At 45.1% G+C, this 23,467-nt stretch overlaps 1 protein-coding gene across 1 annotated transcript in view; it reads left to right on the forward strand.

Moving 5' to 3' along the window:
* The window catches only part of BAZ1B (bromodomain adjacent to zinc finger domain 1B), a 49,856-nt gene that overhangs the window by 15,993 nt on the left and 10,396 nt on the right, over nucleotides 1-23,467 (forward strand). Inside the window, exons 7-14 of the mRNA XM_071765372.1 lie at nucleotides 803-2,495; nucleotides 7,459-7,597; nucleotides 8,052-8,182; nucleotides 9,746-9,857; nucleotides 16,765-16,863; nucleotides 17,272-17,449; nucleotides 18,538-18,723; nucleotides 23,143-23,290. Of these exons, the coding sequence (XP_071621473.1) occupies nucleotides 803-2,495; nucleotides 7,459-7,597; nucleotides 8,052-8,182; nucleotides 9,746-9,857; nucleotides 16,765-16,863; nucleotides 17,272-17,449; nucleotides 18,538-18,723; nucleotides 23,143-23,290 (2,686 nt within the window). The remainder of the gene's footprint in view (nucleotides 1-802; nucleotides 2,496-7,458; nucleotides 7,598-8,051; nucleotides 8,183-9,745; nucleotides 9,858-16,764; nucleotides 16,864-17,271; nucleotides 17,450-18,537; nucleotides 18,724-23,142; nucleotides 23,291-23,467) is intronic.

Genomic DNA, 23,467 nt, shown 5'->3' on the forward strand with positions numbered 1-23,467 from the left:
ATCTTAGTTTGCTTGCCACTTTTGATGTGCATACCACTGTGGAATTTTTTGTTGCTAAGGAATCTCAAATGTTCAACCTCTGCTTTCTGGTAATTTTATCCATAGGCTGAAGGTTATATCCTCATTTTGCTTCTTGATATATATTAGTATTCTGGGTGCATCCTGAAGCTGATATTGAGATGTCAAGGTAGTCCTGAAGTCAGTCTCTGGCTCTGGGTTAACCTGTTCTGGGCTGTCAGGGAGGTTATTTCAGCAGCTTCAAAACAGTCAGATATTCCATTGGATTATTTCAGGATTGAATATCCTGTCTCACCTTCATTCCTGATGCTTTCAGGCAGTTCAGAAACCAGACTCTGAATTCCTGTTGTCATCCAGCACTTCTGTGCTCCTCCAGGTGGGGCCCAGGACTGAGCCCTACATGGCTCATGAGAAAGATCTCTGAGCAGGGGGGCAAATTTTGAAACTAGTGCAGCATTCTCCAGGCAAACCTCTTCCACACAGACTTTAAAGTAGAAACTCAATTATTTTATGTAATGTAGTAGGAAGCTTTTAAAGTTTGGTAGTATTTAATTTTTTTTAAGTTAAATGAGCTTTCTGGAATGAGCTAATGGCCTCGTAACCAGTGGAGTGACTGCAGTGAGAATACTGAAACTACTGCAGAAGCCTCTTAACATGTGGAGTATTTCTAGTTCATTGGAAAAATGCACTGAAAATTAAAATAAGCAAAAATTATTGACAGATGAGGATTTTGATTACAGTATTTACCTTGACATACTTAAAATAATTCTTTCTTTAATTTTAGTATATGACTCTCAACCCTTCAACCAAAAGGAAGAGCTCTGGCTCACCAGACAGAAAACCTAAGAAATCCAAGGCTGATGGATCATCCCTGGCTCAGCCACTGAGCCCTACTCTCTGGTGCCACGTGCATTTGGAGAAATCTATCATTGGCTCTCCTCTGAAGATGAAAAACTCAAAGAATTCAAAATGTCCTAAAGAGGAGTTGGAAGAGGTGATGAAAATCATGTCTCCTGCTAAGCTGGGTTCTAACTTTCACATTCCAAAGAGGAGCCGACTGGGGAAGGGTGGCAACAAATCACTGGACAAGAAGCAAAGAGGCAAAAGGGTTCTGAATGGACAGAAGTCATCGGGGAAATCAAAGTCTCCCAGGAAAGGCTTGAAGACCCCCAAGATGAAAATGAAACAAATGACACTGCTGGACATGGCTAAAGGTACCCCCAAGGTGTCCAGGGCTCCCAGGAATTCTGGAGGCACCCCTAGGTCGTCCAGCAAACCCCAGAAACATCTGCCTCCTGCAGCACTCCATCTCATTGCTTATTACAAAGAAAACAAAGACAGGGAAGACAAAAAGAGTGCTCTGTCCTGCATCATCTCCAAGACAGCCAGGTTGCTTTCCAACGAGGACCGTGCCCGTCTGCCTGAGGATCTGCGGGGGCTGGTGCAGAAACGCTACGAGCTCCTGGAGCACAGGAAGAGGTGGGCCAGCATGACAGAGGAGCAGAGGAAGGAGTACATGAAGAAAAAGAGGGAGAAGCTGAAAGAGAAACTGAAGGAGAGAGCAAAGGAGCGGAAGGAGAAGGAGATGAAGGAGAAACTGGAAAAACAGAAAAGGTTTGAGGACCAGGATCTCAAAGGGAAGACTTTGCCGACTTTTAAACTGGTCGATACTCCAGAAGGACTCCCTAACACCCTCTTTGGGGACGTGGCCATGGTGGTGGAGTTCCTGAGCTGTTACTCGGGGCTGTTGATGCCGGATGCTCAGTATCCCATCACGGCGGTTTCCCTGATGGAAGCTCTTTGTGCAGAGAAGGGAGGCTTCCTGTATTTGAACCGAGTGCTGGTGATTCTCCTGCAGACCCTGCTGCAGGACGAGATTGCTGAAGATTACGCAGAGCTGGGAATGAAGCTTTCTGAAATCCCTCTGACCCTGCATTCTGCCTCCGAGCTGGTTCGCCTGTGCCTGCGGAAGTCGGACGTGCAAGAGGAAAGCGAGGCCTCGGATAACGTGGATGAAAGCAAAGATTCGGCAGCCTTTGAGGATAATGAAGTGCAGGATGAGTTTCTGGAGAAGCTGGAGACCTCGGAGTTCTTCGAGTTGACTCCTGAGGAGAAACTGAGGATCCTGGGGGCTCTGTGCCACCGGATCCTCATGACCTACTCGGTGCAGGACCACGTGGAGGCCAAGCAGCAGACGTCAGCTGAGCTGTGGAAGGAGCGCCTGGCTATCCTGAAGGAAGAAAATGACAAGAAGAGAGCAGAAAAACAGAAACGGAAAGAAATGGTGGCCAAGAACAAGGAGGTTGGGAAAGAGGAGAACATGATGGGGAGAAACGAGAAGAAAAAAACTGAGATGATGAAAATGGAGCACCGGGTAGAAATAGAAGCTGATGATATGATCAGTGCTGTGAAGAGCAGGCGCCTTCTTGCCATCCGAGCCAAGAAAGAGAAGGAGCAACAAGAAATACAAATGAGAGGTAAGAAACCTACCAGGAGAATAGCAGGGAGCAAGTTAATGGCAAAAGTGACAGAGTATTTTCAAAAGCCTTACCTGGTTTTAGTGGATTTACTCACTGGAGAAGCACAAATCAGCTGTTGTGGTTCCTATGGCAGCTTAGAAACCAGAATATTAAGAAAAAGTGATAGCTGCTTCCAGGCTTTTATCTATGGGCATATTTTGTTCAGTGCCTTTGCTCTTCTGTCAGACTCAGGAAGGTTGGAGAACAGAATATCTGTTTTGGGGACAGAAAAGAAACCAAAAATATTCCCCACGTCCAAATGTCTTCTGGCTCTTATGTACCAAGGAGATGCTTCCCACCCAAAAGCTCATTCCTACAGCTGCTGCTGGCCTTGCTGCCATGCACAGTCAGGCTGATGCTGGCAGCCCTTCTCCCAGATAAAGGCTGAAGCAATAAATTCCAGTTTACAGTTTCCCAGTTTAAAGAATTAGTTATGGAGTTGTATAAATAGAAAGTGTCCTCAAACCTCTGGAAATCATGTGCTGCAGTACCAGACTTTGTATACCTCTGTGTAAATAGTGCTTTTTTGCTAAGGATTATGGAATATGAAGAGCTAGATACTGCAAGGATCTTTTAGGTTGTAAAAGTGGGTACTGGGCAGGTGGAAGTGGACAGCATAGCACACCTAGATTGTTATTTCCCTTCTGAACCAGCTGAGAGACAAGCACCCCACAGGGTAAACAACATGGAATACTCTGAGGCTCCTAATGAAGTAGAGTGGATACAACCATGCCTCAGCTCAGGAAGGATATCGAGGTGCTGGAGCAGGTCCAAAGGAGGCAACTAGGCTGGTGAGCACAGATCCTCTGAGGAGAGGCTGAGGGAGCTGGGGGTGTTGAGGCTGGAGAAGAGGAGGCTCAGGGGAGACCTCATCACTCTCTCCAACTCCCTGAAAGGAGGTTGGAGCCAGGGGGGGGTTGGGCTCTTTTCCCAGGCAACTCTCAGCAAGACAAGAGGGCACAAGAGGTCTCAAGTTGTGCCAGGGGAGGTTTAGGTTGGACATTAGAAAGAATTTCTTTAGGGAGAGGGTGATCAGCCATTGGAATGGGCTGCCCAGGGAAGGGGTGGATTCTCCATCCCTGGAGATATTTCCAAAGAGCCTGGATGTGGCACTCAGTGCCATGGGCTGGGAACCACGGGGGGAGTGGAGCAAGGGTTGGACTTGATGAGCTCTGAGGTCCCTTCCAACCCAGCCCATTCTATGATTCTGTGATTCTCACATTGGGTGTAAATAGACCTTTTCACATCTTTGGTTAAGAACTGTTAATCTTGGAGATATCAGTAGGATCTGAAGTGCTGCCCTACTGCTCCAGATAAGCAGAATACCAGATACTGAACATGTTGTAGTGCAATGGCTTCTTGGCCCCAGTTCTTTAGTGTTCCAGTTGTTTGACAGCAAGTTGAAGTTCATGGTAAGATTTTAATGCCAAGCTAAGTACAGTTTGGACACCACCCTCTTGGGATACTCCTTGTTCTCACTTGATAGTTTGTATAGCTGTGTGTGAAGCAAAGCTGTTTTACACTGATGGGGGGTAAGGATTCTATGGCTTGCATGCTGGGGGAGTTCATTCTTTTGGTCTTCTCTAGGAAAACTGTCTCCTTGGCAGGGAAGGAAGGATTAAACCTTTCATTAATGTTTGAGTTTGTATTGTTTCCTTCCCACATAACAAACCACAGCTCTTCAGGCATCAAGGGCTCATTTTATGTGTTCAGCAGTTGCTGCCAGGCATAAAGGTACCCTCAGAGCACCAAAGATCTTGGTTAAGGGTGTAGGATTGGCAGCTTGGAGCTGATCTGCTCAGGACTTAAAACTTAAGGGCTGGTGTGCTTTTAGAATGTGAAAAATAGTTGTGGGTAACCACAGTAAGAACTTCATTCCTGTGCTGCTGCCATCACAGGGGCTTTCTGTGGGCTTTTTCAGTGTAGTGGCTTTCCACAACACTTGAGTTGCATTTGCTTTGAATAATTTGAGTATCTCTGGGGGAAAGTAAAGAATCATTGCTGACAAAAAAACCTATTGTGCAGCAGTAAGATATTCATATATATGTATGTGTGTGTGTTTTTGTGAACTGCTGCACAATAGGTGTTTTGTCAGTAGTCTTTGACAGATATGTAGATCTGTATCTTGCAGTCAGAGCTTGCTTTTTCACCACTCTAACATCAGTCACACTGGGAGCACTCACCCTTTTCAACTTACACCTGTCAAAATTACAGCCTGTGCTATCAAGCTGGTCTCAGCTCAAAAAAGAACCCAATAAATGGATTTTTTGTTCTTTCTTGACTTCAAAAGAAGTCAATAACTCTTTGCTGAGATAACATGATTAATATCTGTATTTTCTTGATAGTAAAAGCCAAGTTGCTTCCATTTCCATGTTTCTGCAGCACTTGGTGGCTGTTCTGTGTCTTATCACTCCATGGAGCAGTCTGTACAGTCTGTTGGAGGGGAATGGAGAGCTGGCAGTCTGTACATTCAAGGAAGGTGCCAGCTGAGGCCACCTTGCATTGCAGTTCAAAGTGAGATGTGGGGAGAAACCCTTTAATTTGGTGTCTGATCTTACTTTGAGCAGTTTTGGCATATGAGTAAATTTTGGTTTCTCTTCTTTCCTTCCCTCTTCCTTATTCTGCCACTTGATGGTCCCTGCTGCAAGTGGACTTTGCAGCTGAATAGGAAAAATGCAAATCTTGGGGGTGCCCACCACATCCTGAGGTGTGAGCACTGAGGAGTTTGCTGGCAGGATGCTTGGGTGGGTCCTGCCCCCTGAGGAGGGTCCTGAGGAGGAGGGAAGTGTCAGGTGGCAGCAGCAATCCTTGAGAAGGGGTCAAGGAGAGAAATCCTGAGGAATGTCACCTCTGTCCCTAGTGGAAGGTGACAGTGGTGCTTCCTGTAGTATGGGCTCCTGCTGGGGTGTGTGGGACACAGGTGTAGGTGACATGGGACATGTGGCACTGTGAGAATGACTCTTGTTGCTGCTTCTGATGTCAGTGCTTTGACACAGGGAGAGCTCCTGTGGCTTAGGGAGGTGTTGGTGCTTACAGACCTGTGGATTGTGTCTGGCAGGTATGAATTAACAGCACAGTGCTGCCATTCCATTCTGCAATTACTCAAGTTCATAGAATCACAGATTGTTAGAGGTTGGAAGGGACCTCTGGAGATCATCCAGTCCAACCCCCCTGCCAAAGAAGAATCACCCAGGAACACATCCAGGGGGCTTTGAAATTCTGAGGAGAATCCACAGCTTCCCTGGGCCAGCGATCCTTCACACTCAAGAAGTTTCTCCTCATGTTGAGGTGGAACTTGCTGTGTTCTGGCTTAAACCTATTATAGTGGGTACATTGCTATATGTGTGTATATACATGTGTTGGTTTATATGAATATTGGTATATTGAACCCATTATCTTGGCATATTGTTGGCATATTATTATATAAAAGCTGATATATTGAGTTGGTGTAACAAATGCAAGGGTAGGTTTGTCAGTGTCTGTCCTCTAATCAGTCAGGACTGATAACATTGGACTCAGAACCTTTACCAGGCATTTATTAATCAACTGGTACCAGACCATCTTGATTCAGAAAATTCCTGCAGAGAAGGGGTAGGTAGTAGCCCTGGGAGAAGTCCTAGCCAGAAGTTCCCTTTCTCCCCAGGACAGCAGCCAGCATCCACCCTCTGTACACTTGCTTTTTCCTGCCCTGTTCACCTCACCCCTTCCATATGGTCTTGTTCTGTCTGCTTCAAACCCTCTTTTGCATGACAAACCTTCAAACCCTCTTTTGTCATGCAAAGGTAGAAATGAATCCTCAGTGAACTGAAATCCTCAAATGAAGAAATGCATCCTCATTTCTTCATCCTTCTGATTTTTTTTCCTCAAGTTTTCTCAGGACACAGAAGAGTGTTGCCCATAGCCCTGTGGAAGTCATGAAGGGGTGATGGTTTTGTTAGACTGAGATCAGGCTCTGAAGAACCAGTATGGCTCAGCTGGGTGTTTGTTCCTTGTTGTTCTGGCAGTTCTTGGTGACACCATACCTGTTCTTCAGAGATGAGCAGAAGTACAGAGAGACTCTTAAAGCAGCATGAGAAGTGCAAACCCTGCTGACCTTAGTATTTGTCTCCTTGACAGAAGCTGCCTTCCTTCTTGCTCCTTACCTAGAGATGTGAAGTCGCATATTTTAATCTGTAAGACTCTAGATGAGGAGTCTGATGCCAGGTTTAGGCCTCTTCATATTTTTTTTCCCCTCTTTTTTGTCAGTAGCTATGGGTATTGAGAGCTACTGAAATGCCAGCACTTCTGGTGGGTGGAACCTGAGGTTTCTCTGGTCCTGCTCTCCCCCATCACAGCATATGTGGGAAGACATGAGATGTGCTGGGAGTGGAAAAGGTGGTGCCAGATCAGCATCTGGAGTGGGTGAGGCTGTGGGGAGAGTGTTCCCCAGGGCTGCAGTTGTGGACATGCCTGGAAGTGGAGGTGTCCATCACCATCCTGAGCTCTCTGGGGCACAGCCAGACCACTCCTAAAGCTTGAGGGGGCCACAGCAAGAATCTCTGTTGTATATTGGTCTGCAGTTGATCTTTGACCCTGTTGTTAAATGGGAATGCAAGCAGTGGGTGCTGCTTCATTGATCTAGAATGAGATAAAATGGTAAGGACTAATTTCTTCAGTCATTTTTTTTATCCAGGCTTTCCTCTTTCCCAGTTCATCCTTATGCCTTCTTAATATTTGTTGATTTTTCTAGAATGGTGGGTGGAAAGTAGGATGAAGGATGGATGGCTGTGATAAAACTAATATTAAGTAACAAATAACTTTATTTTTACTCCTGTAACAAATAACTTTATTTCTACTCCTGTTGTGTAGTAAAATAAAAGAGAAAATTGATGTCTGGATGCAATAAAAGAAAGCTGATGTTTTTCTGTGTTAACTACAACAGTGAGGATGGAGAGAGAAGCAGAGGAAGAAAGAATTAGGAAGCATAAAGCTGCAGCTGAGAAAACTTTCCAGGATGGAATTGCCAAAGCAAAGCTGGTGATGCGCAGGACCCCGATCGGCACCGACCGTAACCATAACAGGTAGGGAAGGGAATGGTGCCCTGCTGGCAGCTCCCCCCTCTGGGACTTCTCTCAGATTGCAAGGAAGTGATGGATGCAGAGTGTTGAGAGGGGTGCAGAACTGAGGTTTTTGAGAGTGTGTAGTGGCTTCTGCTGGTTTGCAAAGCCAGCTCTTTGAGACCTTCCTGGGAAGGTCAGGATCCACTGACCTCTGGAGCTTCAAGTGCTCAAGGACCTAGTTACCATCTTTTTTTTTTCTTTTTTTTTTCACATTTGTTGCACACAAATGCTTTTAGATTGGATTCTGATGGGAGCCTTTCATGCTGCTCAGTGGTCCCAATATAAGATATACATCCACTCAGTTTTTGAGTCAAGCACACAAATGCTTCTCCCCCCTGTGCAGATTAAGGTGGATGTGTATAACTGTAGCCCAAAGAGGAGACAGATAACCTATTAACATGCATGTTCCTTACAGGTATTGGCTGTTTTCAGATGAGGTTCCTGGCTTGTTCATTGAGAAAGGCTGGGTACATGACAGTATAGACTACAGATTCATCCTTCCCCATCAGAAGAAAGAAGATTTGAAAAAGGACCACAGCCCAGGAGGTATGGTCAGCCTGCTTCTCTGTGGGTATTTCCTTTGTTGCTATCTGATTCTTGGGGTGGATTTGTAAAAGTGAGAGAACTGTATAGTCAGAATGATTTTATGTGAATACTCTTGATACAAGCTTCCTTTAAACTCTGGAAGCCTGCATGTTGGGAGTCTGACACTCTGTATGATCTCACTCATGATCTCCTCTCTGCTGCTGCAGATCTTGACACTGCCTAAAATGTACCCCATAAGAACAGTGGGGTACAATCACCTCTCTTAAAAGCAGTCAGGTTGATGTCAGTTGGGGACTAACCCCTGTTTTGCTCTGAGCCAGCTGAGGTACAGTGTGCCAGGTTTCTTGGACATGTAGGCAGTTGTGAGGTGCAGAGAGTGAGGGTATCCATCAGTACCAATGTTCCACTGAGTGGCAAGACTCCCAGATTAATCTCTGAAATAGTGTCAGGCAGGACAGTGTTCTAAATACCTACAGCTTTGCTGATTGAGGCTCTTCTGGCAAACAGCCTGCTTGGCACGTGTCCTCTCAGCCTGCTCTTCACTCTACTGAAGGGAAAAGGGAGGTGTGACAATGAGCTGAAGTTCTGATCTTCCTGTATAATTTTGCCTGGGTGGTGAGGAGCCTGGGTGGTGAAGTGTTGCAGGCAGAACATGGACCTGCACAAAAAAAATCAGATTGTGTGGCTCTCTGTGGAAATAGTTCTTGGTACAGTAGATTATAGTATAATCTGACTCCAGTTTCAGATTGTGTCCTGATCATTTCTTGCTTTTGAAACATCCCAGCCTGACACTGAGTCCATCTGCAGGGAGGGTCTGTGCTGAGTTAAATCATGGAGCCCTCATGCCTGGGAATTTGTCTGACACAGTGGTCAGAGTAGACATCTAGAAGAATGGAACAGGGCAAACCTCCAGTGAGATACTTCTCCCATCATGTAATTTTCCAGCTACTGCATCTCAGTGACTTGTTGGTCCGGGGTGGAATCATTCAGTGGCTCTCACCAAGTCTGGATTTTTATGGGAATTTGTCCAATATTGTCCAGCCATGTTCTTGTACACCAGCTTGCTTCCAGCTCTGTTAATTTCTCAAGTGCCCCCCATGTATTTACCCTGCTGGTGTGTAAGATTTCAGCATGATCCTTCTGGAACTTCTGTTAAGCAAAGTCTTAATAAGCAAAGGTTTAAATTGATGTCAAACTGTTGTCTAAGATGCTCAGAAATACAAATACATCCTATTTATAACTCATTCAGTTCTAAAAGTAGTTTGTCAGTATATAGCTGGAAAGACAAACCAGTTTTATGCATTTGAAATAGTAGGAATGTTTTTCTTAATTTTATATATGTACTTTATGATGCAATAATTTCTTTAAAAATCCAGTATCTGTTTCTTTTTGTTTCTCCAAGTGCATATACAGGGACCAAGCTGGTGCTGGGTTAGTTTTCCCTGGCAACACATTAAATATAAGCACTCTTACCTGCAGTTAAGTTGGTTCTTGCAAAATCAAACTGCCCACTTTGGAGCAGCTGGGTGAGAACACACCTGAGCTTGTGCTTTTCTTTTCCAGACAAGAGGAAGAGCAGCACTGGCAATGGCAGAGGCAGCAGACTGCTCCGGGCTGTGCATGCTGCAGACCTCCCTGCAGAGACCACTGCACCCAAGCAGGGACAAAACTTATGGTAACACTTTGCTTCTGTAGCTGCAGAGTACTTAAAGCAGAGAGGCCAAGGAGGCTAAATAGGTTTCTGTTCAGAGACCCTGCTTTATGCTTACTCTTCATTCAATACTTACCAGTTGGATTGGTGTAGCAGCTCTGAAGTATCTGTCACTGATACTGTTATCAGTGAGGGACTGATAGGGCAGCCAGGCCAAGAGCCAGTGGAACCATTATAATCAGTTAATTAATCAGACTTAAAGCCAGTATAAATTGAGCTGCTAAAATGCTGCTTTGATGTATTGCTTTTAAAATGTGTGTTCTCCTATAGCACCATATCACAGACCTGATTTTTTCATAGCTGCAGATAATTATAGCTCAGCAAAGTGATTCTTTCACATTGGCAGCCTGTCCCTCTGATTTTTCCAGTGCCAGGCAGTAGCCACCAGCTTCTCCTAAGTCAATCAGATCAAAGCACTTCACCTCTGAGCAGGTTGCTGGTGACTTGTTCCAGTTGTTGGTTACACCATTGTCTGCTCCCTTTAAAGAAAATCTCTTTCATCAATGATGCCCTTTGTCTAAGGAGTCCTCAGCAGTGTTCTCACGCCAGACACCACTGGCTGCACCTTTAACCACCCACCTGCCTCTGAAGGATACTGCAGTGTTCAGATAACCCTGGAAAGGAACTGTCAGAAAGCTCCTGTAGCTCCCCTTTAGCAGGGGCTTTTCCCCAGAGTTTTCCACTGCTGGTACACAAAGTGACATCACTTGGTGCCTTTTGTAAGGATCACCAGGTGTGAGCTGAGCTCCAAAGCATAGTTCCACAGCTGCAAATCAGAGCTGCTTAACTCCAGCTGCTCCTGCTCCCCCACCAGGAGCTGTCAGAGGCTGAAAGTTGGTCATGTCCTGATTCCTCTGAACCATCAGCACTGAGTGCTTGCTGTGTTTCTCTGCTCCTTCTCTTTCCTTGCTGGGAGGTTGTAGGAGATGGCAGAGTTTCTCCTGCATGCCTTCACTGTCCAGTATTGCCATGACAGATCTCCACCCCTTTCTCAGTCAGGTCCTTACACATCTTGTCACTTGGCCAAAAGCCAAGCAGTTCCTGTGGGATGGGTGCTGTCACAGAGGACACCATGATCCACAGGGAGGTCTTGACTGCTCTAACTGCTACTTATAAATACTTGGTCTTCATTTAGCAGGGGAGCCAAGATCTGTTTCAGTAGAAGGACAAATTAGATAAGGAAAAGAGTAGCTTAAATTTAGAGTGCATATTGCTGTGAACTGAAGACATCACAGAGCTAAAATGGATGAGTTGGGTAGCACAGAATCCCTGCAACTTGTAATTTGAGGCTGAATTTTTTAAAAACTGAGTGTTTTCAAAAATACAGTGTTTGATGGAATGGTGTGGAGTTGCTCAGTCACAGGCAGTTCTCAACCACGTGCTGAGAGAGGTCAGGGAGGTTCCACAGGTAGGAGTGCTTTACAGTGTCTGTTCCTACAGCCAGGAGGAGCAGCTTTTTGAACCAGCTCCTGTACACTCTCAGGACTGGTTATTTTCTGTTGCTAAGAGCTGCTGCTTTGTATGAAATGATCATGGTATGCAGTATTCTCCTTTGTTAAAATAAATAAATAAATACAAAGACTGAAAAAAATAATTAAGAAGGTTGTTTTAAAAAAAAAAAAATTTCTCGTGGCAGCCAAGAGCCTGAATTTTTAAGAGAAGATTGTCTTAAAATTTCCATACTAGGTGTCTGCAGCAAGGCTGCCCACCTTTGGGGGGGAAAAAAAAAGTTTGAGGAAACTTGGAAACAAACTAGCAGCAGGAGTAACAAAATATTCTCAGTCTTGTCCACAGCAGGATAACGAAGCTATTAAAAGTAAAATGGCCTACTTGAAAATGGTGGTTCAGTGAAAATGAAGAAAATAAAAAGGATGATAAAGCAAAGTACAGACTAAAGCCAAAACAGTTTTTCTTCCCCTGGGAACAAATCTTGCTTCACAAGATCAGTTGTTACAAGGCCTGCCTTAGGATAAGAGGGAAGCACTTCTCATGAGTGAATAATTGGCTAAGAAATATAAAGCAGCTTATGGGAGTTCTGTAATTTGTGTGTTCAGCAGAGAGATGGAGAGTCAGGCTAGAAAAGAATGGGGAAGTCTCCTAAAGAAAGAGAATATTCGTTTTGATACAGAAAAAAAGGGATCAGGAAATGAAACAGGCAAATGGCAGTTTTGAAATAGTGGGAAATATGGCTGCACACCTCAGAGCTGATGTAGGTGACTCCTGCTCCCAGCTGCTGGGGATCTTCAAAGCTGGACCTGTTCAAAGCACCAGTTGGACAAATCACTGAAAGAGTTCACTGCGGGGTATTAAGCACAAAGGTTCTTTTCCTGGCACACAAGGAAGTCCTCAAACCAGCAGATACTCAAATCTGTAGGGGCAGGTGGAAGAAATGTCACTGCATGCCTGCTCTGCCCTTTTGCCACTCAGAAATAAGATACTGAAGGGTGTGGGGGGTTTTTTGGGTTTTGTTTTTTTTTTTGGCTTGGCTCTGAGGCCACGCTGTCTTTCATTTCTATCTTTTTGGGTCCTTGCTAGGAAAGCCTGCACTTACTGATTGATTGATTTGTTTTATTGAGAGTATCATGCATGTGCATTGTTCTGCAGAGTAGGTTGACAGTGTCAGGATGCCAAGGTGAAGCAATAGAAATGGAAAACCTGAGCCAGATGATGTCCTTGAAGTGAGGAGAGGGAACGTGGCAGCTTTTCAAAGACATCATAACCACTTCCAGCTTACCTTTCTGTGCTGGCTTCCTCCTGCTGGACAGGGCCCCCTAAAGCCGTTGCTGCAGATGAGCAGGAAGCTTTCCCAGCCAGCAGATTTGTCTTTAAAGCTGTAGAATTGCAGAGAACTTGTTTGCTCAGTACCTGTCTGACAGCTGCCACCACTTACAAGTGAGCTCCTAGAAAAAGGCAAATGAGCTGAGAGCTCTGATTTCAGGGGACAGCCAGTAACTAGAACTTCCCTCTGAGGAAATTTGTGTTCCTGTTAGTGTTTGTCCTCCGTGGCCATTCATCTCTCCAGTCTCAAGGACACCCATGGACATAGGTGGTTATGGAAACGTCTCCTTCTTGGCTGCTTTCTGCATATTGTCCATGCTCAGGAACCACACTGAAGTCATTAGATATCTCCACCCCTCTGTTGTTTGGATACAAAGATTTGTTCAATTATAACTCATGATGTTAACCTGTGGTGCACAGGAAGCTTCAGTCCTCTGTGTTCTGCTTTAACTCCTGCCAGATCTCTTTCCAAGCAGAGCATTTAACATGGCATTTAGTTTTACCCTTTGATACTCTGGAGTCATGGGACTTTGAAATTGGCACGGATTGAACTCTGGGGTTGGTTGTGTTTCACATTCCTGCCCCCTTCCTCCTTGAGTATGGGGGCTGGTAGGACATTGATAAAGGGGAACTAGATTCCTACCTCTGCCAAGAGCTACAGGAACAGGATCTTGTGGAAATGGTTTCTACTTTGTCCCGAGAAAGAAGAGGGTCTTATGTTCTGCCCTAAAGGTGCAGAGGCTGAATGATAGTTCCTGTTCAGAAACACAAATGTTTGGTCACCTGTCTTCTCGGGGCAGATTGTCCCATTTCTGACATTGTGCACCGCTCTCACTGATGTTGGTGCTTATTAAAAATCTCCCCATTTAAAGCTTTTGGGCACATGTTCCCTGGAAGAGTCTTCTTTCCCTCTCATAGTGCTTCATGAGCTGTGTACACACTGGTCTTTACTGCGAGAGCCAGAGGTTAAACACCTCTGCAGTACAGTAGTGTGCAGGAGATTTCTTGCTCATCCTGGTCAGTAGGGAGTTGAATTTTGGAATCAGTGGCATCTCTGCAGAGTAACTCCCCTTGTTCTTCATCTATTAGGAATACACCATGGTCTGGAGGGTCCCCTCAGCAGACAATTTGAGTTAACCATGAGTGGGTGCTGACAGACTCCATTCTCAAGCCTATATTCTACAGATGGAGTTCCCTTGTTTCCACCAACCCTCCAGAGCAGGTACTGATCCTGGGCTCCTAGTTGTTGTCCTCTTGATTTCTTCATTCCCTAGCCTGCAGTCCAGGTTTTGTACCTTTCTCTGTCCCTTTTGCAGCCTGGAGCCTGAGAACATGGAGAAGGAGCCTGAGTGAATACCAAGAGCTCCTTTTGTGACTTGATGCTTGTGCTATTTGTCCCCCCTGTTTTTTTTAGTGCTGGCTTGTGCTGCCATAAATAAGAAAAGAATCTAGGTTGTTGTTTAAAGAGGCAGGAAACCTTTGCTCCACTCAGGATTTCCCTCTTTCAGATCAGTTTGAAGACCTCCATCTGGTCTTGATTCTCCCAGAGGTGTCTTTCCCATCTCTCTGCATTACTCAGCTCTTGGTCAGGCCACACACTGATTGCTTCCCTCTCCCTCTTGTCAAGACCCCCCAAGCTCATAGCCCTGTGGCCTCCCCTGTTTGAAATTCCAGCCCTGTCCTGTCATTTCCATGCTCCCAGCCTCGTGCTGCCTGAGCCCTGACTGGAGGTGATTCCTGTGCATGGAGCTAGGGTGAGAACCAAGAGCTGCACAGAGCAGCAAGGTGTCATCCATCAGACCAACAGGTACCTCTGTAGCATGGTTTATACTGTGCACATCTGAGTTCCAGCTGGTGTAGAACAGTTCTCTCTCCTAGAAGTTTCTGTCCTTACTCCAAGGGCAAACTGGGAACACTCCAGTCCCCATTGCAGGTGTTCTCCTTTCCCTGTCTCACTTCTTTCAGCAGGAACAAAATCTTGGGCTTGACCCTAGATTTTAAAAAAAGGATGGTGTGTGCTTTCTCATGCTGACCAGCAACTTGTGTTGTCCTTCTCCAAACCATATAACACTGGAGAATCCAAGCACCAAGTGCTGTTTCCAGAACCTTTCATTTTCACAATAAGAGAAAACTGTGCAGGGATTTTCCCCCTTAGATTTGCAGCTCTGGAGGAAAGCTGAGAAAGCTGGGTCATGGTATTCTCACATTTGTTTTTCCAACTGGATCCCCTGCTGACTGATGTTTCATCATGACCTAGGCAACCTTCTCAAGGTGCCTGAGAAACACTCTTCTGCTGTCTGGCTGCAGAGCAACTGGATCAAAGCTTGGTTTGTTTATTTATTCCATGTCATGTTCTGACAGAATCTTCATTGAGGAATATGGCTGAGGACCCATCCCAAGGTCTGCAATTCCATACCAAATATTCTGGAGAAAATTCTCTTCATTTAGCAGAAATCAGGTAGATTCAGACCACTGTCAGGACTGGAATTTCTGCCTATAGACCTTCCAGTGAATGTGGAAATCCTAATTAACTGCCCTAAGTTGCATCTAGGAGAAAAAGGCCCGAGTTACAATGTTAGAGGTTTGTGTGGCAGCCTGTCAGATTGTGAGCAGCCCTTAATCACTATGAGTTTTTAAGTTCCTGTGCTAGGCTCTGGTGGGTGCAAAGATCCTTGGAGCTGCTCTGTCCTGTGTCTCACAGGGAGGGTGTGCAGAGGGGGGTGGTGGCCAAAAGTTTGATGTCAGTGTGCAAAGTGAGGATGCTCTGCACAGCTGGAGTGTACAGGAGGTGATGGGCAAGAAACTTTTTTGCCCATTTTTAACAATCCTATGCTTTAACATTAGAGTAATTATTTTACTAATAATGGAAATTGTGAGGATATTCCTCTAATATGAGCATACTAGGGTTCTGAAATACTTTCTTTTCACATATGCTACTTAGTAAGTATTTCTGCCAGAAAAAGAACCACTGTGGACAGAGGATCCAGAGCACCATCTTTCTCCAGTTGTTGTTTGGGTTATCTGAGCTAGTGCCCCAGAAATAAAATTAGATCTTTGGTGGCTGGTGAGGATCACATAGTTGTCCTTTTTAGTTGGTTCCATTTAAGGTTGGTTTTGTTATTCCCTCACGTCCATCTTCTAAGGAGCAATCCTCTTCTTGAAGATATGGAATGAGTGCTCTGAAGCTCAGATTGAATCCCTGCCTGCATGGGGTGAGGAGCCTACATGGCATCTGAGAGCAGAGTTTGAAAAAAAAAATTTAAAAAAAAAGGAGGAAAAGAGCAAAAAGAGAAGAATTTCATGTCTTAAAACCAATTTAATTCTACAGCCCAGCATTAAAAATTGAACATACTCTGGAACTAGCACCTTGTGTAGGGATCTGCACTCTTTCCCCTTTTAGATTCAGCTAACTGCTGATCACCCCTGCTGTCCTGGAGGGCTTCCTGAGCAGAAATGTTTAAACTGATGAATATCATATTCACCTGTTGCACATGAGCTTCCAGGTCAAGGCAAGCTCCTTTGGCAGGAGGGTTTGGGTGGGCAGGAGGACTTCTGGGCTCCCCCATCACAAATGCACATGAGTAGCAGTGGTGGTGTAATCTCAGACATCCCCTTTGTTCATCTGAGGACTTCCTGGGTTAATGAAAGAAGCCAAAGGCTCTTCAGAAATAATTATTAAATTGCCAGTGCCCAGCATGTTAGGCTTTTCTAGTGCCTCTTAAATGACATTTCAATTACTTAAACTGACTGGAACTGAGTGACTAATACCTGTGGTAGAGGACTAAATTCAAATGTTAATGTTTTAATAAACTTAATGGGGAGAAATTTATAAATCAGTTGTTTATTTTGTTTTGGGTGTTTTGGTTTTTTTCCCCTGCTTTTGACTTGGCTACATTTGAGGTCCTTGAAACAAAGCCAACCCTTGTCAGAATGCTTACACCAGCAGTCCTGAAGTGTCTCACCTTGCTGCCTGGGGCTGGAATGATAGTTACTTGTCATCCCTGCCTACTAATTCTTGAGAACTGTTTAGAAGAAGGAGTTGCCTTGTCCCAGAGCTAGGTTAGCTGATGTTGGTGCATGTTACATCTTCCAGGTTTCTCTGTGACAGTCAGAAGGATCTGGATGAGTTGCTGGATTGCCTGCACCCCCAGGGGGTAAGAGAGAGTCAGCTCAAGGAACGTTTGGAGAAAAGGTGAGCCTGCTTTTTGCTTTTTCTGTGTGTTTTCTGAAAGTCAAAGTCTCTCCTTGTCACAGCAAGTCTTTCCAGTCCTGGGGCAGCAATCAGTGCTTGCTTTGATCCTGCCCGTGCTGGAGAGGGGAGGATATTGAGGATGAGAAATTGCTTTTCTTCCTGGGCAGTAGCTGCAGGTTCATGGCAAGTAATGGTTTAAACTGTGAAGAGGTTCTGTCAATCTTTAAATTGCTCATTGCAGCTGGAAACAAAGGCAGTGATGTTCCACTCACAGAGCCCAGGCCACCACGTGCTTTCAGGTGGCTTTCAAAGAAGGTTCTGCACTGGTGGAGCCTGTGGAGTGGGATGGATGTTACTGCTGTCCCAGTTGTTGTGCTTGGATTCAAAGGCTGGGTTTTGATTTTCCAGGTATCAGGACATCACACATTCTATCCACTTGGCTCGGAAACAGAACTTGGGCCTCAAATCCTGTGATGGCAACCAGGAGCTGCTGAATTACCTCCGGAGTGATCTCATTGAGGTTGCAACTCGCCTGCAGAAAGGAGGCCTGGGATATGTTGATGTGACCCCAGAATACGAGGCAAAAGTGAGTGAACAGGCAAAGTAATATTGAGCAAGACAAGTGCAAGGTGATACTTCTGGGGAAGGCCTTGACTTCTTTCTTCTCAGACGAAGAAGATCAGGAAAATTGGTTTTCTCATGTGTTAAACTATTATTTCTGGATTACAGAGCTGCTGGGTTGAGGCCCTTTTGATAGAAGTGGGTTGTAGTATTGGAGCTCCAGGTCCTGTACAGCAGCAAAGTTACCCTATTTCCTTCATCTGGTTACAGACATATTTATGGAGCTTGAAGCAAGCATGTCTTGTTGAGATGTGTTCCATTTTGGAGGTTTTTTTTTTGTTAGTTTTTCTGGATTTTTTTGCTTGTTTCATAAATTCAGAGGCTTGGGGTAATGATTGTATCCTAGTTCCAGGACCTAAAGGATGTTCTGCTCATGGGTGTGTCAGCACAAGGATGTGCAGTGAACTGAAGTATGGATTTTTAGTGCTCTGGGTAGTCCAGCCTGAGTCACAGAAGCATTATTAGTGCCCTGAGTCTTTTCCTAAGGTGTAAATGAGCCTGGTGTGGGGAAAGGACACACTGCTGTGACTGGTGTGTGTTCCTCCTACCAAAGGACAACACTCTCTGGTTTGGAGTGGGTAAAGCTCTGCTCTTAACCTGCATCCTGAGTCACTGCAGAGGGCTCTCCCTTGGAGATGAGATCAGAAGTGTTGAGAGGAAGGGGAAAGTGCAGTCACTAAGGAGTGGGACAATGACTTAGTGCTTTGTCATCATGGATTTGGGGTTTTAGTGTCCAGTTGTGAGTGTTTTGGTTTGGTTTTTGGTGGTGGTTGATTTCTTGTTTTTTGGTTGGTTTTTTTGTTGGATTGGTTTTGTTGGTTGTGGGGTTTTTTGTTTTGTTTTGTTGCTTGGGTTTTTTTTTGAAAGCTTGATAATTTCTGAACAGTGCTGTGCATGACCACCAGGTCTGAACTCCAGCAGAAGCAGCAGCAATGTGCTGATTCCATAACCAAGGATGGTAAAGAACAACACTGCATGAAAAACCTCACTGCATGAGGACAGACCCACCTCAAACAGAGTTAACCTTGAGTTGTTACCTGCTCTTCCTTACAGGTGTACTCACTAGAGAGCTTGAAGGATTTTGGAGAGTGTGTGATTGCACTCCAGGCTGGTGTTGTTAAGAAGTTTCTGCAAGGTTTTATGGCCCCTAAGCAGAAGAGGAGGAAACATCAAGGAGATGACTACATTGCTAAGGCTGAGGAGATAGATGAAGACAAGAAAATGGCAGAAGAAGCTAAGGTATTGTTCATTTCAGGGCTCTGTTTTGGTCTGGTAATACAGCTTTTTGAGCAGAGGTGATACATTTAATCAGGTATTAAATCCTGAGCATCTTCTCCCCATTGCAAGTTTGCAATGCAGTGAGTTGTCACTTATTGGGTCAGGTGTTCCCTGTTTATTCTGAAGAGTAAAGGTGTTTGCAAAATGAAAATCATACTTAGGAATTACAGTTATTTTTCTCTCTGCGAACAGGAAAGGGGTCAAGTCAAATACTTTACTTTCTTCATGCAGTTCCTCACCAAAGCTGGGTACTTGAAGAAGAGCATGTTAGGGAGTGTGTTTAGAGGACATAACAGGAGATTTAGGCATCAGAAGGGACTGGTGATAAGCTTAATGCCTTTGATCTGTAAAGAGGAGGAGAGAGGTGGTGAAGTTTAGTGACTGGGAGAGAGTTAGGTATCAGTGTTGGGCAGCAAAAACCCATGGAGACACCTCTGGAAAATGGGGGTTGGACACAGCTGCTCTGGGACACCTGAGCAAACAGGCTGTGTGTGCCTGCAGAGAAAAGTGGCTTTGTGAGGCTATGTGCAGAGCTTTCCAAAGCAAAGCTCAAAAAAAAGTGGAGAAGAGCTGTGGAGGATTTGGTTGGATTCTACAAGGTATTTAAGCTGTACCAGTGTTTCACCCTATAGTGAAGGGGTAGTAGTGCTCAGGAGTAGTTTCTGTGTGCTGAGTTAATGGAAAATTAGTGATCCATAACAAGACTTTCCCTGCTGCCTCTTCAAAGTGCTGTGCCCTGACTGATCACTGACTTCAGCAGAAATAGCAAGATCAGAATTGGATCAACAGAAGCATTTGAAATTCCCAACTTAAGCAAGAAATATTACATTCTTGATTGGTGCTTGGGGTGTGGTTGTTTATTTTTGTTTGTTTGTGTTTTTTAGAGCTCCATCAAGCTCCACATCAAGTGTCTGCTCCTCTTTGGCAGTGCTATTTAGCAATGGATGTATTTGGATAGGGGATAGAAATTATGTTCCTCAGTTGTCCTGAGATATTTAAACTTTGCTAACTTTGAGTCTTCCAGTGTTTAGTGCAAAGGGAATGGAAGGCTGCCTTATGCTAAAAGCTTTCAGCAGAATGCAGAGCTGTAAAATCCAGTTTTGTCTGGGACAAAAAGGAGCTGGATCATCACATTTCCTGTATCTGCAGCCATACCTTAGCATACCTTACTCTGCTGTGTCTCACAGCTGTAACCATGAGGTTTATACCTGTAGGGCATGCTTCAAGAGTAGCATCAGATTTACTGCAGTATCTAAATGGATAGTAACTTGGCAGCATAAGCTCTGGACTTGAACTTTTATTTACTATTGCTAAAGCTGTATGGGATTTCATACCCAAGTTTTTATTTACCTGAGCACTGGGCCATTTGAATCAGAAATGTTTGAGATTCTCCATCCTGCCCCGGAGCACTGCACTCTTCCTTACAGCATTGCTGGTGACAGCAAGGCCAGGCTTGGGCACTCTGCATCCTTCTGGTAGCTGCAGAACTTTCAGTTGGTTTGTCCTTTCTCCTTAGCAAACCAGTAGGCTTCCTGAATATTGTTAGACCTGTAACCATAAGTTATTTGAATGTATTTTTCCACTACTACCCCATTTGTTTAATGTGCCTCCCTGCCTGGCTATGCTGCTCAGCCCTGTCCAGATCTCAGCACTGCCAGTGGGATGGTGCAGCTCTCCCTCCAGGGCAGTGGTCTGGTGCTGGAGCATTTATTTTTGCATTGCAGTGCTTTCTTTATCTGGCTCAGAGGTTTTCCAGACATTTGTGGTAGTACAAGCAATGTTTCAACTCTTTTTTGTTGGGTTTTTGGGTTTGTTTGGGTTTGGTTTTGTTTGAAAGTGGGGATATACTCAATTGATGTGGAATGAGCTTCCTTTTTGCCAGAGCAGAAAACCTTTATAGATTACCTTGAAAGAGCACCCCAGATCTTGGATACAGTTTTCTGATGAAAAAAAACAAAAACATTTGTTAGGCATTTGAAGGTCAGTTTCCTGCATGGACCAAGAATTAGGAAGAAACTTCAGTGTGAGGGTGCTGAGCCCCTGTCCCAGGCTTCCCAGAGAAGCTGTGGCTGCCCCATCCCTGGCAGTGTTGAAGGTTGGATGGGGCTTGGAGCACCCTGGGCTGGGGGAGGGGTCCCTGACCATGGCAGGGGGGTTGATGAACTTTCAGATCCCTTCCAGCCCAAACCATTCCATGATTCTATGATAACTGTGAAATCATTTAGAGACAGAACTTCATTTCACAGAGCAGGTAAAATGCAGTATAGCTGTACTGGAAAAACACTTCTGATGTACTTAGACTGTACCAGTGAGCTTGCAGTCCTGTGGTATGGCTGTCCCACTTTTCCTGTGAGAAACAAGTCATGGCTTAGTAGGCACCCATTTGCTGACATAATTGTCTATACTGAGGGTTCCTGCTGGCTCAGCTCATAGCTAGAGATCACACTGCTGAGTGGCAGAAGATTGCAGTGTGGACCTGGCTTATGGCTGTTGCTGAGTATCAGTTTTGTGCCTCTGTTTTTATCCAAATACTCCCAATTTCCAGTGACATGCTGGACTGTCCCAGGACAGGGAATATGTGACATTGCAGAAGGGTTGTCTGAGTGTAGCAGAGACCACGGGTAAGTGCTCCATCCCTGCTGCTTGCTGGCAGTGGTGTGTAGAAGAGGACAGGGGGTCAGACTTCACCTGCAGACAATATCTCCAAAAGCAGCTTCACAACCAATCAATTACCATTTCAGCTGTTCAGAGGAATTTCTGTTATCTTCGGATACCAGATGGGAAATTTTTTAGCTGGAGATTTGTCCACGTTTACCAAAAGCAGGTGATTTTTGTCACTGAAGCTGAAATGTGACTGAGGACTTCTCCTGCAGTATTTTTGTGGATGGTGTTTTGGTTCTTGTTTACCCAGCTAGACTGCTCCTCTCCAGTCAGGAGGGTATTTGAGTAACTTCTTTCCATCTCCTGTTTTGTCTAGTTGGCACTGTGAACTCCCTTGATAATGGTGCTGCTAAAATGCAATAGTCTCATGATGCTTGGGAAGCAAGGCTAAAAATCTGTTAAATTCCACAGGCTTGGGGAGAAGAATCTAAGCAAAACTTGCCAACAGCTTTTTCAGATTTATCTTGGCCCAGCAGTTACCCAGTGTGTTAACAGCAAACCCATGGAACACTTACTTGGAAAATCAATTACTCAGTATGTGAAGCACCTCAACAATGTTCTGCAAAGAAATAGCACAGCCCTGTGTAGTCTGCCCCAGTAGGTTGTGCAGGTTTGTTTGTCTTGAATGTCATGGGCTCCAGGTTCCCCACTAGCAATGACAGCAAGGATGTTGGCATTTTAGAACAATTTGTATGTTTTTCCAAGCATTGAACATATGCTGTGCTTCCTCGGATTCAGTGGGAGGAGAATGTGCAACTCTGCAAAAATACTGGGTTTTGTTTGGCTCCCAAATTGCTGTGGGCTGCAGAGTTTTGATTTTCCCATTTGACACTTCACTGTTTGCTTTTTCATTCTCCTGGGATAGAAGAAAATTAAGTGGAGTCCTATTATGTCCCTGTCATGTCTAGGCCATCCCCTCATAGTTGTAAAGCCAAGGATTAACACTGGAGCTGCCCATGCAGTAGCTCAGGATTACTCCTCTGTCCTGCTGCATTTCCGATTTACCCCAATGTTGTTTCTAACCCTCCAGAGCTGAGCTGGAGCCTCAGCCTCTGGCTCCTGGTGTGCAGACTCCAGCAGTTGCCTTGGTGCAAATCTCAGGTTTAATGCTTTCAGCCTCACTTGCAGCTACTTCTGGGATTTCACACGCACTGAGGTCATCCTAGTCACAGGAAAGCAGCTGGTTTTGTGTTTGGGGCTCCAAATGCTTTGCCTGTCAGACGGGATTGTTGCTGATGTCCCCTTGGCAGCTCGGAGGCCCCAGGTCTGCTCTTGCTGATGGCTCCAGTGCCTCTGCAGAACCCACTGGAGGGCAGCACAGGCTGCTCCCATCTGCCATGCTCAAGTGGTGTTGACAGCTGCCTCCCAAACGTTCATCCTGCATTTTACAGTGCTAGATTTCTGCCTTTTATTTTCTTAGCCTGGTGATTGTTTGGGCTAGGCTTTCAGAGGAAGAATTTAGTGGAGTTCACATAGGTTGTTTCAGCCTGGCCATGAAATGCAAAAAGGCTCTACTGTTATGAACAAACTGTCTGATCCAGTGAGGCTGGTTACGTATAAACCACAAATAGGACTGCTGAGGCTACATAGAAAGAAATAAAGAAATACAGAGTTGAGCTTTGGTTCTTAAGGGCCCCAGCTAAAGGATATAAAAACATCATCGGACTGTAGCGAGCTGTGTCTGTGTGCTTCCTTGTAAGCTGTTAGGTCTGTCTGCAGGTTGCTTCAGCCATGGAGAAGTGGAAGACAGCAATCCGTGAGGCCCAGACCTTCTCCCGTATGCACGTGCTGCTGGGGATGCTGGATGCCTGTATCAAGTGGGATATGTCTGCAGAGAATGCCAGATGCAAAGTGTGTCGCAAGAAAGGTAACGCATTCCTGCCCCACTGCGGAGCAGCTGGACGCTGGCACCTCTCCATGCCCTGCTTAGGCAACATGCCCTTGTAGTCTGTCACTCTTCCTTTGGCTGTGTTTTGTGTTTTGAATGTCAGGATTTACAGTCAGAAGCACTGATCACACAGAAGCATTTGACCCTGACTCCAGT

This window comes from Heliangelus exortis, chromosome 21 (genome assembly GCF_036169615.1).
Source record: "Heliangelus exortis chromosome 21, bHelExo1.hap1, whole genome shotgun sequence".
NCBI classification, from domain to species: Eukaryota; Metazoa; Chordata; class Aves; order Apodiformes; family Trochilidae; genus Heliangelus; species Heliangelus exortis.